Source organism: Triticum aestivum, chromosome 2B (assembly GCF_018294505.1).
Source record: "Triticum aestivum cultivar Chinese Spring chromosome 2B, IWGSC CS RefSeq v2.1, whole genome shotgun sequence".
In the NCBI taxonomy this organism is placed as follows: Eukaryota; Viridiplantae; Streptophyta; class Magnoliopsida; order Poales; family Poaceae; genus Triticum; species Triticum aestivum.
Genome location: NC_057798.1, coordinates 149,112,691 through 149,133,143, shown reverse-complemented (window position 1 = coordinate 149,133,143; position 20,453 = coordinate 149,112,691). Strand labels below are relative to the sequence as shown.

Here is a 20,453-nt window from a genome sequence, read left to right as displayed (position 1 = left end):
ACCCAAAGTGCAGAACACGGATTCCTCGTCCAATGGCAGTCTTCCACGTCCCGGAATCACAAATTCCCTGGAGGCGGGGTCGTAAATCTCACCAAGCCAGTCGCATACAGGGTTGACTAGATTCGTGCACCGGACATCCATCAGAGCCTGCATACCCATCTCAGCAGTAGCTCCCTTCTGATCGTCGGTAAATCTGTCGGTCAATGAAGTCAGGCGTTCCTGCGAGGCCCTATTGCAAGTATGTTTCTTCTTCTGCAAAACAGACAAATGATCATTTGTTGTCATGTTTTCACTGTCATGAAATTTTAGTTCATAACAGACGATTGCAAGCTCGACGTGGCATCCAAAAACATATGCAGGAGGAGGAAGGGTGTGGACAGTTACCTCATCACCGTCTTTTCTTCGTCCAGTTGCCCGATTCTGTTGCGGTGCATCCATGAAATCATCATCATCGTTTGATGATCGCCGCGAGCCATTCTGCTGAGGTAAGAACAGACCAAATCGTCAGGGTGGAAATGGAAATGTAGGAAGTAAGCAGTTGCCACCTAACAGAATGTGCTTGCCACATGGGCTCGATTGAAATGGCAACTAGTGAAGGCAAATATCACATGAACACACACGCACCCCCCTATGATTGTCGAAAACATAAATGTGGCAATTAAACATATTGGTTTCATTTGAAAAATGTACAGATCGTAATGCACTTAAAAACAAATGTGTTGAAGTTGCCATGTTAGCACAAGATATTACGAAAGAAGGCACAAATCTTCCACTGCACAAACATAAAATGTGGCAGCTCACACCTTGTCCTCATACAAAAATGACTTGTCATGTGTTCAATGGCAAAAATGTGCTAGGTTGAACTTGCCATGTTAAAATGCAACACAAAATTCAAAAAAACAATGAAAAACATCTACTGAACAACCTGAAATTGCAATGCACACACTGACCTCATATTAAAAATGAGTTGCCATTTAGTACGGACAAATATGTTAAGATATCATAAGTCAGCGTGGCAAAACATGAAACTGGGTCTGTAGTACAATGAATTTGACACATTATCCTTCCTATAACATGGCAACAGACATGTTGTGTTCAGAGAGATACTTGCCACATGGAAAGCACATATATGGCATCTGACACAGTTATGTGGAAATTAATTGCCATCCAGTGCACATAGTTGCCGAAACTGACAAGACTACCTAGTTACTATACTTTGCCATGCCACATTATCCTGTCAGTTGCCACAAGTTAGCATGGCAAAACACAAATTTGGGTCTGCATTACAGTGAATTTGCCACATTATCCTGCATACAACATGGCAACAACCATAGTGTGTTCACAGAAATACTTGCTACATGGAAAAGCATATATGTGGCAACTCACACAGTTGATGTGGAAATTAGTTGCCATCCAGTGCACATGGTTGCAGAAACTGCAATGACTACCTATTTACTACACTTTATCGTGCCTACAGCGTGGCAACAACCATAGCCTGTGCGCGAAATTAGTTGCCACATGGAAAACATATTTGTGGCAACTATCACAGTCAATCAAGAAATTAGTTGCCATATGCTGCATATAGTTACTCAAACTACCATGTTTGCCTTCATTCTGCAATTGGAAAAACAACTACCTAGATCTAGGGTTCAATGGCAACTATCATGACTTGAAATTCATCACCAAAATTCTCCCCGCACCGATGGCAAATAGCAATTCGAAGCAATGCGCAACTATGAGACAGAAAAACGACGGCCCAATCCCAAGGCACAATGAGTATGTGGCTCCGGACAGGCCGAACCACACCGGCGTGACTGCCACCGCGACGGCGACGAAACTGCCCAATGCCACTGAAAACGGCAAGCACAAGACTCCGCCGGCAGCGGGAACGCTGGCGCATCGCGAACCCGCCTGTATCTCGATGAATCTCGAGCGAAGCATCGAACACGGAGGGCAGGGAGAAAATGCAGGCACGGATTTTGAGAGTGGGAGGGAGCATTACCTTCAATCTGTAGGCACTCCGGCGAAGACGCTCCGGTCCGGCGAGCACCACCGACGGCCGCGAATGTCGTCGACTCTTCCGCCTCCGCCTCGCCTTCTCCTCTCATCTTCTCCTCCAATCGATAAACTGCGAAGTGGGTTGTGCGAGTAACTAAAGGGAGGAGTAAATGTAACCGTGAGGGGGAGGGGGGCGAAGTGCGTGACATGTTTGACGTCAACCACGGTCGGCGCATGGCGTGCGGGCGTAGAGCAGTTCCACCGCACGCCCCTGAGTGGCAACCACTGACCGCGGGTGGGGGGGGGGGGCAACCGGCGTGTGGGCGAACTATGTCACACACCACACATGCACCTTGTCCTACGTGGATCAAAAAATCGGCCAAAATGTGCCAAGATTCGTGCACATACTGCTGGACGGCGATGGATGCGTGTGGTTGAGATGGCTAACGCCCACACGTGTGGGCGTTAACATTTCCAAAAAATTGTGGTCTAATTTTCGCTGCTCGACACGAATGGGGAGGAAACAACATCGTACGGAGACTTGGTTAATCCCCTCCGAGGGTGATTAGAGAGGATTTACAAAAAATTTGGTTTGCAAGGGATTTAATTTCTCCCAATTCTTTTCGACAAAATGAGTGGGGGGCGAGAAGATAGGTCTAGAGAAGGGATGAATAGACACTATCAAGTCAAAAGATGCACTTTTTATTTCTTTTAAAATTTTAGGCAGATTTTAGCACAAGTTAAGCGGCAGCCAATACAATTTACACATGCATATCTGGAGTATAGGCAGCGGATAAAGAATAACATGCAAGTGCTAGAAAGTAAAGGTAGGTAGAGATCGGAAGATCAAACGCAATGAAGACACAGTGAATTTTGGCATGGTTCCGATAGGTGGGGCTCTCATACGTCCATGTTGATAGAGATTTTACCCACGAAGGGTAACGGTTGCGCGAGTCCATGGAGGGATCCACCTACAAAGGGTCCATGAAGAAGCAACATTGTCTATGCCATTATAACATTCGTCCACGAAGGAGTAGTCTCACTCAGGGTAGATCTTCATGAAGTAGGCGATCTCCTTACCCTCACAAACTCTTTGGTTCAACCCACATGATTTGGGGGCTCCCAAGTGACACCTAACAAATCTGGGAGACACCACTCTCCAAACGGTCATAGATATTGTTGTTGATAATGAACTCCTTGCTCTTGTGCTTCAAAAGATAGGCTTGAGGGGGTCCATATCTCCATCCATCTACTTGCCTAGGTTGATCTTTTTCTAAAATATACTTGAGGAAAACATTAGTTGAATGGCGTGCATGTTAAAATGAATTATCAAAACCACCAAGAAAGAAAATGTTTTTTCAATGAGATTTCTTTTGCAAGAAAACGAGGTTTATGATCGAGGCCATCACACAAACACTTATAAGAAGAGCATTCTTTGTGGTCAAACCTATTCTTTCAGTGGTAAGTGGCGTACCCATCTACAACGAGGTGACTTTGTCGATTTTAAGATTAGTCGGCTCATTGGATAGGATGCGCTTGTGTGTGCTTATAGGGGTGAGCGTACGTATGTGTATGTGACTATTTGCATTTATATTGTGTTTTGCTAAAAAGAACATACACAATATTATATCAAGGCACCAAATGTGTCTGAGCAAAGCAACCTTGGCTGAATGACCTTGGATTGGAGGATTGATAAACTACAGTGCAACATGAAGAAGTACATGAACTAGAACTACAGTGCAAGATGAAGAAGTACATGAACTAGCTCCCGATGAACTAGGAAGGGGATGAACGGAAGATGAAATAAGGGCATCTTTAAGGGTACTCCTAAAACCATTTTGTATGTCCGCTCGGGCAGTCCAAACAATATGTGGGGGGGGGGGGGGACAGCCGAATGGGCCTTAAAAAATTCCGCCATTTTCCAAGACTGTCCGAACTACCTCAAACTGGACCCAAGTGTGATGAGGATATGGGGTAGTACGAACATATCCATCACATTAGACCAGACAAATCAATCCTACCCCAATCCGTACCAAATCGCCCCTCCTCTCTCTCTCTCTCTTGCTTGTCTCCGACCCCCAACTCCCCACCATGGCCCTTCGCATTCCTCCTTCACCGTGGCCGCACCATCAGGGCCCTTCTTCACCATCCTCCTCCCAAATAAAGATTGTTGGTTGACCTCATGGGCAGATATTCTTTGAAACAAAGACATGGAACTGCAAAAAGGGGAGTACATCAAGAAGGATTAGAAGTCGGAAAGATACAAATTCTAATTCAATGTCTAGAGGAAAAAGATTGACTTGGAGACGGAGAAGGTGAGGGGGAGATTGCTACTTGACTTGAGAGGGAAGGGAGGAGATCGAGATGATGAAGGCGTGGGAGTACATGGATCTTGAGAAGGAGTGGGAGCACATTGTGCTTGAGAGGGAGAGAAGGTGAGCATTGAAGAAAGGAGAGCGACACCCGACATCGAGCAAGTTGTGATCGCGAGGATCACCAAAGAATCGGGGCTCACTGTCGGTGTCAAAATCGGCGGATCTTGGGTAGGGGGTCCCAAACTGTGCGTCTAGGCGGATGGTAACAGGAGACAAGGGACACAATGTTTTACCCAGGTTCGGGCCCTCTTGATGGTGGTAAAACCCTACGTCCCGCTTGATTGATATTGATGATGTGGGTATTACAAGAGTAGATCTACCACGAGATCAAGGAGGCTAAACCCTAGAAGCTAGCCTATGGTATGATTGTTGTCCATCCTACAGACTAAAACCATCCGGTTTATATAGACACCGGAGAGGGCTAGGGTTACACAAAGTCGGTTACAATGGTACGAGATCTACATATCCGTATCGCCAAGCTTGCCTTCCACGCCAAGGAAAGTCCCATCCGGACACGGGACGAAGTCTTCAATCTTGTATCTTCATAGTCTTGGAGTCCGGCCGATGATGATAGTTCAGCTATCCGGACACCCCCTAGTCCAGGACTCCCTCAGTAGTCCCCGAACCAGGCTTCAATGACGACGAGTCCGGCGCGTATATTGTCTTCGGCGTTTGCAAGGCGGGTTCTCCTCCACTTTCCATGTGTTTGCCGGATAGTGTCCGGTTTCCTCATAAATGTTGTGCTCCTTGGCTTCTACGTCCAATAATGGCCCTCTTCCACGTGTCGTATGAATGCAAAAAGCCAGGGTATTTTTATGTTTTACCCCCTAGCTGCGCGAATAAGCTGCCTATAAGAGAGGCGAGGATCTAGATCCGAATCACACCATCCTCCTTCCGCAAGTACTCATCGAAGCGCATCTGACAAAAATCCATTCCAACATGGACAGTCGACGCGGCTCCTCCTCTCGCGCTCCTAGTCCTCAGCCAGGAGATTGGAGGAGATGTTCAGTCCCGCACAGCGAGTTAGTGATGCTCCAAGCAGAGGGATACCTTCCCCCAGCCTTTATGGTTCCGATTCGAGCCGGACTGGGCACCTACAAGGGTGGGAAGCAGGCGGAGAGCGTCCCCAGTCCCTCTAAAGGAGAGCGGGTATGCTTCGTCCCCTACCTAATAAGGGGACTCAGATTTCCCGTACATCCGTTTCTCCGGGGGCTACTGGAGTTCTATGGACTCCAACTTCACCACCTCCCACCTGCCTCCATCTTGCACATCGCGGGCTTTGTAGCTCTTTGCGAGCTGTTCTTGGGCATCGAGCCCCATTTTGCACTGTGGAAGAGATTGTTTTTCCTCGTACCCCGTTCTCACGAGGGGTCGATATATCAAGTGGGCGGAGCCGAAATATGGCGCATCGCCGGGACCGGATATCTATCCGGAACCCCGAAGAAGGCGTCCGAAGACTGGCCTTCGGAATGGTTCTATATGGAAGACGCCTCGCTGCCGGATCCAGTTCGGATCGGCCTCCCGGAGTTTAGTAACGCTCCTCTGAAGAAACGCCTGAGTTGGCGCCCGCGGAGCTCTCAACGGGAAGATGATAGGAGCGTCCAATATCTGATGGGCCGGATAAGGTTACTGGCCCATTCTGGATTGACCATGATTGGAGTTATGGCCACATGCATTATGCGAGGGGTGCAGCCGCTCCAATATAGGGGCCACCCCATGTGGGATTTCAACGGGGAGAATGACGCCACTCGTCATGGCCGCAAGGGGCCAGGATCGACCGCCGATCTGGTGAAGATCCTGTCCGGCTTGTACAAGGGGGAGAAGGAGGACTTCCTCCGCATGAGTCCATTGAATGGATTCTCCATGAATGACCCTCGGAGCTGGGTAAGCGGACGTTTATATATCCGATCCGTGCTTTCAAAGTTAAGCGTCTTACTTTATGATTTCGACGCAGGAACTGCGCCGGGATGTGGAGGGCATACAAAGCCCGACTCCACAACCCGAGGATCCGGGAAGATCCCTTGATCCGGCCTCCGGAGAGGATCCGGACATAAAGGTGGAGCTGATTGATGGGGTGTTCCACCAACTCAGCATAGACAATGCTCTAGTCGCCATTACGGCTGACTACCCCGGTTTATCTCCGGCTTCCCAGGTGAGTACGACCGAAGTCCTGACACCCTTACTTTTTTAATGCTTATTTCTGACCACCGTATACCAACGGTGCTTCGCAGGAGGTGCCTTTGCGGCGGGAAGCCGAGCCTGCGGCGACTGACCAACCAGGGTCAGTGCGGACCAGCAGGCGGAAGAGGAGTGCGTCGCGAATCGAAATGTCGCCACAAAGGTATGGCGCACCATTGCCTTTAAGGGAAAGACTCCTGGGAGGTATATTAATGCTCATGATTCTTCCAGGAGAAAGAGCGCTCGCCGGACTGTGCCCGGAGAGGTTGCCAACCAAGCCTCCGCCAGCCAGGCTCCAACACCTGGTCCGAAGGGGGAGGCGAGCGCAAGGCGCGAGCCGGATGCTCCTCCAACGGAGGATGCCGACAGGCTGTCCGCCACCAGGTCTGAGGTGGAGAGTGCCATGAATCACAGGCACCGTCGGACAGTTCTTCGTGACGCGTGTTTCTCCCCAGAGGCGTTGAATGACTTTAATGCGGGAGACGCGCACCTCCGTGCTGCTCAAGATGGTTTAACCAGAGCCACGGAGCAGTATGTGAAAGACATATAGGTGAGGAATTTTAATAGTTATATATGCCAGTAGCCCCCGAGACTTAAAATAGTTAAACTAACTGATTTAAGGATCATTTGTTATGCAGGATCTTACGGAGAAGAATACCCACCTGTCCCAGGAGCTTCAAGAATGCAAGGCCCAACTTGAGGCCACACTAGCCGCCGCCGGGGGAGCCACAGAGACCCCCTCTGGTAATACATATTTCAAAAAGATAAGTAGTTTATGAAGTGCGGCGTGTGCGTTTAGCCTGACAATAATATTGCAGAGGGTGCCGGACTAAATCCGGACAAGCAACATCTGCTGCGCCAGCTGAAGGCCGGCGAGAAGGTGCTTATGAGCGTGCAGCAGGAGAGGAACAAACTCCAAGATGCCAACACCCAGCTGGGCGAAGAACTAAAAGATGTTCGGGTCCAGCTGTCTAACTCCGTAAAGGAGAATCGGCGGCTTCGTCGCGGCATTTACAGTAAGTGCTTGAGCAAACTCTTTTGAAAAGAAGAGTTCGGCGAGGAAGTCGATTGACAGAAATGTGTCTGTAGGTGTGCTCACGGGTCGTCCGGCGGAGGAAATGCCTGGTTCCACGGGTGACCTTCTTCCCGAGATGCTGCAACTGCACGAACATGTCCGGCAGGCGATGAGCGGCGTCGTTCAGGCCTTATGGCCGTCCGTCTCCCTACTCGAGGGTCTTGGAGGGCTTGCTGAGAAGCTTCAGGGAGTACAGCAGCGCTTCCGTCTGTGGAAGATATCGGCCTGCCGTCAAGGCGCCAGGGAGGCCTGGGCCATGGTGAAGACGCGGTACACGAAGGCTGACCGAAACCACATGGCCGAGGTCAGACCTGTGGCGCCCGATGGGAAGGAGATCCCTGTGAGCCTGATGTACGGCCAAGTAGAGTTGGCCGCAAAATATTCCCAACGGGACTGTAAACTAGACAGCCTGTTAGATGGGATTGAAGAGGAGTACGATCAGTCAGTTTGACGATGTAATTTAAAATGACATGTAAAATGCCTTCTAGCCGGATTGTAGATCGTTTGTCTTTGCGGACCTTTTCGCTTCAATGTTGGGACCCAACAGTCCGGAGTGTGTCCGAATACCCTCACGGTTATACAAAAATCGGGGCATGCATGGAGACCAGGCGTAGGGGTCATAAGTGCTTTATCAGACAAGTGCCCAACTAGCTATGTCATATTACATGGTTAGTAAGAAATATCTTCCAGGGAGAATAGTTCCGTTAGGGGTTCCTTTCCCTAGGAGGCATGCCCTAAAGTGCATGTCCGGACTGCGAAAAGAGCAGAAAAAGCATCTGGGGGTAGATAAATAAAGAAGTAATAAATCATCTTTCAAGTCACCGACCGAATATTCCCTTAAGAACGCTAGCCTTCGGCTTCACCCAGTCTGAGGTACACATCCGGCTGACCCGGCAGTAACAATCGCAGAGGTGCTCCCTTTACCTCCTAGCCGAACAATCGGGAATGTAGGGGTAAGCACAGGAGCCAGGCAACCCAGCTTGGCCAAAACTTAAGTCATGTCGATGCATATAATGGTGAGTAAAAGGTACATGCAGAAGTATGACACATGTGTTGGGCATGAAGCCCGTATAAATAAGCTTCTGTTAAAGAAGCCCTCAGGTATAACGAGTGCAAGTAGCACATCAAGTGTGTGCGAACAATGCGCAGATCAGCCCTCAAAGGCTTTTACTGAAAGAGGGAGAAAAAAGTAGGGAAACAAAAGACAGCGAAAAAAAATATGAAAGGTGGACGGAGGAAGGAGACGAACTCTGAGTCCGGCGCTAGGCGTAGAATCTTCGGAGACGGGCTGCGTTCCATGGGTTCGGCTCGAGTCGGTTGTCAGATGCGTTGCATAGACGATATGCACCGCCGGTAAGGACTTGGTCGATGATGAAGGGACCTTCCCATTTGGGCTTAAGTTTGTCCTTTTTCTTGTCCAGTAGGCGTAGAACTAGCTCGCCAACATTGTAAGTTTTGGCCCGTACTTCTCTGCTTTGATATCTTCGAGCCTGCTGCTGATAGAATGCGGAACGGGATTTTGCCACGTCGCACTCCTCCTCTAAGGCGTCCAAACTGTCCTGCCGATCCATCTCGGCTTCTCTTTCTTCGTACATGTACACGCGAGGTGAGTCATGAATTATATCGCAGGGCAAAACTGCCTCTGCACCGTATACCATAAAAAATGGTGTGAATCCGGTAGTGCGGTCTGGCGTGGTCCGCAGCCCCCAGAGAACGGAGTCGAGCTCCTCTACCCAGTGTGTGTTAGATTCCGTGAGGGACTGCACTAATCTGGGTTTAATGCCGCTCATGATTAGACCATTTGCTCGTTCGACTTGACCGTTAGTTTGAGGGTGATAGACTGAAGCGTAGTCGAGCTTGATGCCCATGTTTTTGCACTAGAGTTTAACCTCGTCGGCCGTGAAATTCGTGCCATTATCAGTGATGATGCTGTGGGGGACGCCAAAACGGTGTACTACCCCGGATATGAAGTCTATCACAGGTCCGGATTCTGCGGTTTTAACCGGCTTGGCCTCTATCCATTTGGTGAATTTGTCCACCATGACCAATAAGTATTTTTTCTTGTGGGTTCCCCCTTTAAGGGGTCCAACCATATCAAGCCCCCAGACCGCGAACGGCCAAGTGATGGGTATAGTTTTGAGGGCGGTGGGTGGCATGTGGCTTTGATTAGCAAAGAGCTGGCAACCGACGCATCGTTGGACTAAGTCCTGAGCATCTGCCCGGGCTGTCGGCCAATAAAATCCTGTACGGAAGGCCTTGCCTACAAGGGCCCAGGCTGCGGCATGGTGCCCGCCGAGTCCGGCGTGACTTTCAGCCAGGAGATTTCGCCCTTCCTCTTCGGAGATACACCTTTGAAGGACTCCGGTTGTGCTTTTCTTATAAAGTTCTCCCTCATGGACCTTGTAGGCTTTAGATCGCCGAACTATGCAGCGGGCCTCATTTTGGTCTTCGGGAAGTTCCTGCCTAATTAAGTAGGCTAGGAATGGTTCCGTCCATGGGGCAATTATCGCCATCATTTCGTGGGCTGAAGGTGTTATTTCATTGGCTGAGCCACCGATTGTGTCAGAATGTTCCGTGTTGGGTGGTGCAGTTGGTTCCGGGTTGTTATTTCCGGACTCCTCTTCCCATAATACGGATGGCTTGAAGAGCCGCTCTAGGAAGATGTTTGGAGGGACGGCGTCGCGTTTTGCGCCGATGCGTGCCAACACGTCTGCTGCCTGGTTATTATCCCGGGCTACATGGTGGAATTCGAGTCCTTCGAACTGAGCTGACATTTTTAGGACGGTGTTACGGTAGGCTGCCATTTTCGGATCCTTGGCGTCAAAGTCTCCATTTACTTGGGATATTGCGAGGTTTGAATCCCCGCGCACCTCTAGGTGTTGAATACCCATGGAGATTGCCATCCGGAGACCATGTAGAAGGGCCTCGTATTCGGCTGCATTGTTGGAGTCCGTGTACATTATTTGAAGTACATATTGGACTCTGTCTCCGGTTGGGGACGTCAAGACGACGCCAGCCCCCAAGCCGTCCAACATTTTGGAGCCGTCGAAATGCATGATCCAATTGGAGTATGCGCTGTACTCTTTAGGGAGTTCAGCTTCGGTCCATTCGGCGATGAAGTCAGCCAAAACTTGCGACTTTATAGCTCGACGTGGTTTGTAGGTTATGTCAAATGGTAAGAGCTCAATGGCCCATTTTGCAATCCTGCCCATTGCATCGCGGTTGTTTATAATGTCGTTGAGAGGTACTTCGGAGGCCACTGTTATGGAACACTCTTGAAAGTAGTGTCGCAGCTTTCGGGATGCCATGAACACCGTGTACGCTATCTTTTGATAATGTCGGTACCGGGACTTGCATGGAGTTAAGACAGTGGATACGTAGTACACTGGTTTTTGAAGAGGGAATTTGTGCCCTTCTGTTTCTCGTTCGACGACGAGTACCGCGCTGACAACTTGATGTGTTGCCGCGATATATAATAACATCGGTTCGCCCAGGTTGGGCGCGGCCAGGACCGGATTTGTTGCCAATATGTCCTTAATTTCTTCGAGTCCGGCCGTGGCAGCATCCGTCCATTCGAAGTGTTCGGTGCGCCGGAGGAGGCGATAGAGGGGCAGTGCCTTTTCTCCCAAACGGGAGATGAAGCGGCTTAGAGCCGCCACGCATCCAGTTAGCTTTTGTATTTGTTTGAGGTCTTTTGGGATATCCAATTGTGACAGAGCTCGGATCTTGGCTGAGTTTGCTTCAATTCCTCTACCGGATACAATGAAAGCCCAGGAGCTTTCCGGCTGGTACGCCAAAGACACATTTTTCCGGGTTGAGCTTAATGTCATATGCTCGAAGGTTGTCGAATGTATGCCTCAAATCGTCTACTAGAGTTTCGACGTGTTTGGTCTTAATGACCACATTGTCTACGTATGCCTCCACTGGTTTGCCTATCTGGGTAGCCAGACATGTCTGAATCATGCGCTGATATGTTACGCCGGCATTTTTGAGTCCGAAGGGCATTGTGTTGAAGCAGAATGGTCCGTATGGAGTAATGAATGCCGTTGCGGCCTGGTCTGTTTCCACCATCTTGATTTGATGGTATCCGGAGTATGCGTCGAGGAAGCACAATGAATCGTGCCCTACGGTAGCATCGATGATTTGGTCGATGCGGGGGAGGGGGAAAGGATCCTTTGGACAGGCCTTGTTAAGGTCGTTGAAATCGACACAAAGGCGCCAGGATTTGTCCTTTTTTGGTACCATTACCAGGTTTGCTAGCCAGTCCGGATGTTTTATATCTCTGATGAATCCGGCTTCTAAGAGTTTGGCTAGCTCCTCTCCCATTGCCTGTCTTTTGGGTTCGGAAAATCGCTGAAGAGCCTGTTTGACTGGCTTGAATCCTTTTAGGATATTTAGGTTGTGTTCTGCCAGCCTGTGTGGGATTCCTGGCATATATGAAGGGTGCCAGGCAAAAATGTCCCAATTTTCCCGAAGGAATTCTCGTAGTGCGGCTTCTACATCAGGGTTTAATTGTGCCCCAATGGAGGACGTCTTTGTGGGGTCCGTTGGATGGACCTGGAATTTGACTATTTCGTCTGCTGGTTTAAAAGAGGTGGACTTAGATCTCTTATCGAGTATCACATCGTCCCTATTCACCGTGGAGCGCAGCACAGTGAGTTCATCTGCCGCTAGGGCTTCGGATAGTGCCTCCAGGGCTAGTGCAGCTATCTTATTTTCAGCGTGGAGTGCTATATCTGGATCACTGACAAGAGTGATGTTTCCATTGGGCCCGGGCATTTTAAGCTTCATGTACCTGTAATGGGGTATAGCTTGGAAAATTGTGAATGCCTCTCGCCCTAACAAGGCGTGATATCCGCTGCCGAACGGGGCCACTTGGAACGTGACCTCCTCGGACCTGTAATTGTCCGGTGAGCCGAACACTACATCTAGTGTGATTTTTCCTGTGCAGCATACTTCCCGACTAGGGATTATTCCTCTAAAGGTTGTGTTGCTTCGCTCAATACGGCTCCAGTCTATTTCCATTTTTTGGAGGGTTTCCTCGTAGATGAGGTTTAATCCGCTGCCGCCATCCATGAGTACATTGGTAAGACGAAAGCCGTCCACTATCGGACTGAGGACTAATCCGGCTGGTGCTCGGGCTGTTCGGGATTTAGGTTCATCGCTGGCATTGAAGGTGATAGCCGTGTCGCTCCATGGATTTGTTGTTGCTACTTGGTAGACTTCGGCGAGGCTGCGGATTGTTTGTTTCCGCATATTATTTGATGCGAAAGTCTGGAAGACTGTTAATACCATACTGGTAATGTTGGGCTGGTTACCCGGGGCTAGAAAATCTTCGCCACTTTTGGCCACCCGCCGTAGTATCCAACATGCTCGAAGGCTATGTGTTGGAGTGGCGCCCTCTGTACAATGGATTTTACAGGGTCCGTTGAGCCATCCCTCCAGTACGGTTCCGTGCCCTTTAGGGTGGTTTTGCTTTTTGGTTTTTGACCCAGGTGCTTGAGTATGACGCACCCTTTTATTTCGAACTAGGGTTATGTTCAGGGCCGGATTGTCCCAAAACCTGGTTTCGGTTTTCCAGGCACTCTCCATCGCACAGTATTTTTGTACTATGGTCGCCAGGTCGGCGAAGCGTGTAACTTCGCGACGACTTATGGCGTTCATGATTCCCTTGTCCGTGCAATTGTTGTAGAAAATTGAGATTGCGCTTTCCTCACGGCAGTCCTTTATCCTGTCCATAACCAGGAGGAATCTGGCCCAGTAATGATGTACTGTTTCATTGGGCTCTTGCCGTATTTGAGATAGATCGCTTATGTTTGGGTGGGCGGGCGGAATTAAATTCGGAATCCCGCCCAATCTGAGGCTCAAAGGCCGAGAAGTTTCCGGATTTGGAAGCTTGGATTGCTGGATGTTATCCAACAAATCTGGTCCGATGCCTGACTTTAGGTTCAGTACTTGATTGACGTCCGTCCCTCCGCGGGAATCCGGCATGGAGGGATCGGGAATCCGGACATAACTGGTCTTTAACATAGAAGAAGAGTCGCCGCATTATTCCTCTACCACAGTAACGTGGTGGGTAGCCTGGGGAGAGTTAATTTCTCTGAAATCGGTTTTAAGCCCAATCTGATCGTAGTCTGTAGCGATTCCCAGGGCGGCGATGCGATCCAAGAGCTCATTTACGGAGGAGAGCTCCATCGGATCTAGCTGCTCGGCGAATTCCGAGTTAACGTGAAGATCGCTTTTGATGACCTGAGAGGTCATTGTCGGAGCGGTGGCCGAACAGGCGGTCATAAGAAAACCACCAAGCCGGATAGTTTGGCCGGTGGCCAAAGCTCCCTTGGCAACGGCGCCGTCTTTAAAGACGGGAAAAGGCATCCCTCCTGATTGCGACGACACAGAGGAACTCTCAATGAAAGAACCAATGTCGGTGTCAAAACCGGTGGATATCGGGTAGGGGGTCCCGAACTGTGCATCTAGGCGGATGGTAACAAGAGACAAGGGACACGATATTTTACCCAGGTTCGGGCCCTCTTGATGGAGGTAAAACCCTACGTCCTGCTTGATTGATATTGATGATGTGGGTATTACAAGAGTAGATCTACCACGAGATCAAGGAGGCTAAACCCTAGAAGCTAGCCTATGGTATGATTGTTGTTCGTCCTACAGACTAAAACCATCCGGTTTATATAGACACCAGAGAGGGCTAGGGTTACACAGAGTCGGTTACAATGGTAGGAGATCTACATATCCGTATCGCCAAGATTGCCTTCCACGCCAAGGAAAGTCCCATCCGGACACGGGACGAAGTCTTCAATCTTGTATCTTCATAGTCTTGGAGTCCGGCCGATGATGATAGTTTGGCTATCCGGACACCCCCTAGTCCAGGACTCCCTCACTCATGTTGGCCAATGCTAGCCTAATGGACCCAGACATTAAGGAGTAGTTCTCCAACGTGCGCAAAGACATCAATGTGTGTAATAAAAAAACCTTTGATTTATTTGAATTATCTCCATGTTTGAATTTTTGAATTATTATAGAGGATCATGTTTGAATTGTTGTGCTATTCGACTTGTTGATTATTGAATTGTAGAATTATTTATGCTCAACATTTATTGTTGAATGTGTGGAATGTGATGAAAATATTGCGAAATATGGACCAAAAAGGCTTGGAATTATGGGGAATGGAGAAGTCCAGGGTGCCGCTGGACGTCCGTTATTTTCTGGACAAACAGGTCTATCAACAGAACTTTCCCGAGACATATGGGGAGCATATTTGAAACTTTCCCTTGGAGACGCTCTACCGAAGTCATTGAGGAAGAGGACTAATGGGAGGGGATGGGAAGTGGTAGAAGAGAGCCTTCTACATATGGCCAATGGCTAGTGGGTGCATATTATCGTAAGCATACTAAACGAGTTAGGTTTGGTTTGTCAAAAATTTGGCCCCATCGGCACTCAATGCTCACGGTAAGTAGTAACCAAGTACTATGATCTCGGTTGGGTTACCAAATGGGATATACTTTATTTGTCGTATGAATACCTCACTTATCTTGAAGGAATGGATGGTCAAAATGTCGATCTCACTTGTCACCATGACCCAAATTTTATTTCCAGGGATAATTTTCTCTACTAAATCAACCTTGTTTTAGGGGAGCCTGATACGGTAGATGCATTGGATGACCTAATAACAAGTCTAAGACGTACTCAACGAGAATAAATTATGGTCGTAACATTCTTACGCTAAGCCAAAAGAGAAACGTAACAACTATTGTCCATGAGATGGAAGAGTATGGTTAACTCGTCATTGTTATGCCTTTCAAAGATCACCTATTTCGACCTTGGCCTGGATTAGATCTTTATTAAGAGACGTAACTGATTGGCCTTAGAGCACAACATTTTCTAGGAGAGCTCGAAACTACTCTCTCCAATCAAATTTAGAAGGCTTGCTAAAAAAGAAATCTTCTATCTAGATATAGTTTTTCAAAAAGTTTAACTAGTAGATGTGTATGTACCTTCTCAGAAGGTACTTATTTCCTCCATAATTCCGTATTAATTTGCGAAAATCATACATGAACTTGTACGTTTTTACTTTGGCATTAATTATCGAGAAACCTAAGCATCAAGAAACATTGGGGAAGATGATGTAAAAGGTTCGTTGACGCTCGCCCAAAGCAACAGAATCTTGCATAGGCTACCAAGAACACGTTCTAGTGCAAAATGCTTGGTAGTGTGGGATAAAGTTTGTTCTCCTCGTGAATCAAGGGGTTTGGGTGTTCAACACTTGCATGCGCAAAATATTTGCCTCTTACTGAAATTTGCGTACAAATTCCTACTCTTCACCATTGTCATGGAAAGATTGGGTGACCCACCACTCACTTCTAAATATCAGTCATGACACAAATAGCTCTTTCCTGGCAAAATAATGCACAAGCAACTAGATTATGTAAGAGCAATTCCTCAATGCACTCTAGGCTCTAGTTCAACAACCTTCTTTTGGCTTGATAGATGGTTAAAACCTGAACTAGTTGCCACAATTTTTCCTACTCTCTTCTCTCGCAATACTCAGGAAAATTATTTATATCCAATATTCTGTAAGATGGTATCGAAGCTGGCCTTTGTAATCAACTTACCTTAACAGCTAAGCGCGAGCTTGCTACTATTCCGTTCCTTATTGCAAGATGTTTCTCCATCAGGGCCAGACTTTCACCACTCGTGGAGCCTATGTTGTTCTCTCCTAGTAGCTCTCTGATCCACTGTTGTCCACCAACATATAGGACACCAAGGTTCCGAACAAGGCCAAGATTTTTGGGTGGTTTTTCTACCTTGACTGGCTCAACATGAAGAAACACCTTCACGGGACAATTCGACCAAATGCCACTTGCCCCAGACATGATGACACCTCGAAAGACAGGCAACACCTATTCTTATCCTGCAGACGGTTAGGAGAATTTGCAGAGCTCTCGCCATTGAACTAAATTTCACCTAATATCCGAGATTTGCTCCACCCCCATGCCCTTTGGCATGCCAGGTCGATCTCAAGCTTCATCATACTAATCATCCTCTCGAAGATCCGAGACTCGAGAAATTTGAAAGTGTTTCGAGTGTCAAGGTTGATAGTAGTAAAATCATCCGAAAAATTGTACATGCTCTCACTCCATAGGCACCTCATCTAAAGGATGCCACTCTCATTACTCAGGCCGGATTATGGCGTGATAGCCTAGCCTCCCAAGTTTTGTGAAACATATTATACCAAACAAACTGAAGTATATTTAAGCGTGTGTGGATAATTAGACAATTAATGATAGTGGTTTTACAAAGTGAAAATTTTAAAAAATCAGGCTGAAACAGGAATCGGAACTCCCCGAAGCATTTCATTGCTTGCTACGTCGTTCCTCCTCTCTAGGCGTCATCCTTTCTTGTGCATATAAGCATAACTCTAATAGTTTTTTCATGCTTAGCAGATGTTGCAATGAGAATATCGAATGTATGTATATGGATGTGTAACTCGGCTAGCAGAACGACCTGCATGTGCACAAAAATAAATTAACGCGCCACTTCAATTTTCATGGAAGTTCTTTCTCAGCCGCTGAAGAAATAAGTCAGCTTCAGTTAAATATCCGATATTCGTATTCGAGAAAATGACTATTCGTATCCGAAACATTCGCATCCGAACCAAAATGGAAATGGAAATTATCCGTATCCGAATTTATTAAACAAATAAAAAATAAAATATGGTTGGAGATTTTGACACAAATATGGATATGGAAGTGGATAATATCCGTATCCGAATAAGATTATGGGAGGTAATTTTCAAAATTCTAGACCCAATATTTCAATTCTCCAACATAAAAGCCAAATAAGGGGTCCAATTTTACTCTTTATATGATTAAACTTATAAATTATTGTGCATTACAATAGTATTTATTCATAAACCTATTTATCATTAACTTATTGTATGTCACAAGTTGATTATTTCAGGTCACAAAGCTATCGACTAATTTACTTAAGCAATATGTTGATATTATTCGTATCCGTTCCGAATCAAGAAAATATCCGATACGTATCCGTATTCAAATAATATCCGAGCCGCATCCGTATCCAATAACATCCGTATTCGGATTCGTATTTGTTTTCGAAATATGAAAATGAAAGTGGTAAGAGCACTATCCGATCCGCATCCAATCCGTTTTCACCCCTAATCTTTTCCCTGGAGCAGGATAGGTGAGTCCACGTGGCCTCTCGTTATCGAACATTTTTCCTTCCAGGCCAGGATTCTGTACATTGTTGACACGCGTGTTCGATGGTGAAATAAAAAAAAATGGTTGCAGTTCAGGCGCCGTTGCACTGCGTGTGAACACCGTTTCTTTAAAAAAAATTCTCCGGTTGAGAGGGAGTGCATGCATTGGACCATCGTGTGGTCCGCGCTCGATACCGGCAGAATATGGCTGCCTGTTCTCCACACGTCCCACGTGCACCGACGATCTCGTGCTCCATGCGGCGCACACGCACGGACACCTCACGGCTCACACGGCAGTTCGTCTCAATCAACTTCAGATCCGAAGCTTCCAATTCAATTATCTAAAACGCAATTGATCGCTATAGGTATCACACAGGAATTAAGTTCAAATTATACCCTTCGCATCACGCAGATCTTCTTAAGCATCGGGGTGATGAGTGGCCGTTTTGGTCCCGATGAACGCCCTGATCTCCTCCACGAGCCTGCCTGAGTCGGGGAGCTCGGGGAAGCAGTAGAAGGCGTGGATGGCGTCCGGGAACTCGAGCACCTTGACCGCCTTCCCCTTCCGCCGCAGCATGGCGCCGTACCGCTGCTGCCAGTCCTGCAGCGGGTCCAGCCCGCCGACGGCCACCATCGCCGGCGGGAACGCCTCCGCCAGCTCGGGCTCCGGGCCCGCCTCGCCCGTCACGTGCGCCGCCGGGTGGTTCCGGTCCGCCCCCTCCGGCAGGAACGCCCTCCACGCCCAGTCGGAGCGCCGCATGTTCACCACCGGCGCCACGCCCTCCAGCCTCAGCTCCGCCTCCGTGCGCTCCTCGCCGCCGAAGTACGGCTGCAGGAGGATGATGCCGGCAAGGCGGACGGGGCTGTCGGAGGGAGGCGCTTCCGTCCACCGCTGGGCGACGTGGTGGACGATGTTGCCCCCCGCGCTGTCCCCGCCGAGGAAGCAGCGGGAGAGGTCGACCGGGACGGAGACGTCCGCGGGGAGGCCGGTGGCGCCAAGGTAGCGGAGCACGTCCACGCAGTCGTCGTAGGCGGCCGGGTGGCGGTGCTCGGGCGCGAGGCGGTAGTTCACGGAGACGACCACGGCGCCTAGCTCGCGGCAGAAGCGGCGGCACATGCCGTCGATGGGCGTGGAGGCCGCGGAGAGCAGCGTGAAGCCGCCGCCGTGGAAGTAGACGAGGACGGGGAGCGGGGCCGGCCCGGCCGCCTCCGCCGCGGGGGAGTAGACGCGCGCCCAGAGGTTCCGGGAGGCGTCGACGGTGACGTCGGCGGAGCGGACGCCGTGCGCGTCCGGGCGCGGCCTCGCGGGCGACTGCCGGTCGCCGAAGGAGAAGAGGAAGCGGTTGACGGTCCCGTCGCGGCGCTGCGCGATGTCGTTGGCGGTGACGAGCGCGAACAGCTGGAGCCTCACCGACCACGGCAGCACCGGCGGGGCGGGCCGCGCGGTCTCGTCGCCGGCGCCCGTTTCTTGGTTCTTCGTCGTGGCCTCCATGTCTCACCTCCTCCCGTGTTAAATTGTGTAGTAGACTGAACTGAAGGAGCCTAGCGCTTCCCCTAGCGCTGCGAGTAGCCGAGTACTCCCGTTTATATGGACTCGAATGCATTGCAAGCAATAATAATTGGTTGTCAAACTGGCTGTTGGGACCGTGACAGAAGCAGTGCATGGCACACGAGAATGGAGAAATTATTTGTTCGAAAGTGACACGCAGTCTGAGCTTGCAATTGTATACGGCGGACCAAAAGATATTCAACAATAAAGCTTTTTCAACGGAAAATATTTGTGTACAGTACTCAAGATCATGTTCCCACCTTCCTCCTGGACCCAAGCTCGCTAGATCCAGCTACCCACGCCTATTATCAGCATCGCAGCTGGTCCGTCGTTCCTTCATGGTGTGGTGGATCTTGTTGCCTTTTTGTTAGGTCTTGTGTCTGCTCGGGGGCGACGATGGCGTCATAGAGTTGGAATAAGATCCTTTTGGTTTTGTTCATGCTTCAGCGGTGTGTTCGACGTTGGTGGAGAGTGCGTGAAAGTTATGATCTCTCGAATTTTATTGGATTTCTTGGTGTGTGTTGGTGCACTCGGAGTCGATGTGTTGAGGTTTGTGAAGTTATGCTGACGGTGGGTGATTGTTTCATTCTCTTTGTTGATATTGTCCGTGATCCTCATCTTTGTATGGTGATGTCATGGTATGGCCTGCTCTATAGGGGAGATCCCCGACAGAAGTTCTTTCTCCCAGATGGTGGGTAACTCTTCACTACAAGAAATATGTCAACTAGTGACCTTCTGTCAGTGACCCTGAAAGAATTGGTCATAGATCTATGACCATTTCAAACCAATTGGTCAAAAGCTGTTCGGGGGCTCCAAACCTAAACCATTGCGACCATTTTGGTCAGAAATATCGTAATTTTCTTACACGAAATGGTCACAAAGCAAACAGTGCTAGTCCACTGCCTTATTTCTAATTGTTAATGACCAATATAGATAGTCATAGCCTTGTAGATTGTGGTGGGTTGTGATGACTAGGCGCCATCTCATCAGTTTTGCCTGTGTGTCATGCCCATGTGGCAGTTTTTCCCTAGGTTGTGAAGCAAC

General features: G+C 48.8%; 1 protein-coding gene across 1 annotated transcript; it reads right to left on the bottom strand.

Annotated features, from left to right (window-relative positions):
- Window positions 1-18,161: 18,161 nt before the first annotated feature.
- On the bottom strand, window positions 18,162-19,434 carry LOC123040879 (probable carboxylesterase 18). The gene has a single exon (XM_044463609.1). The coding sequence runs from the start codon at window positions 19,350-19,352 to the stop codon at window positions 18,279-18,281; it is 1,074 nt and encodes a 357-aa protein (XP_044319544.1). The 5' UTR covers window positions 19,353-19,434; the 3' UTR covers window positions 18,162-18,278.
- Between the last annotated feature and the right edge of the window lie 1,019 nt (window positions 19,435-20,453).

Bases quoted from the DNA above. Each gene is read 5' to 3' on its own strand.
- LOC123040879 (XM_044463609.1), bottom strand. From the start codon at position 19,352: ATGGAGGCCACGACGAAGAACCAAGAAACGGGCGCCGGCGACGAGACC.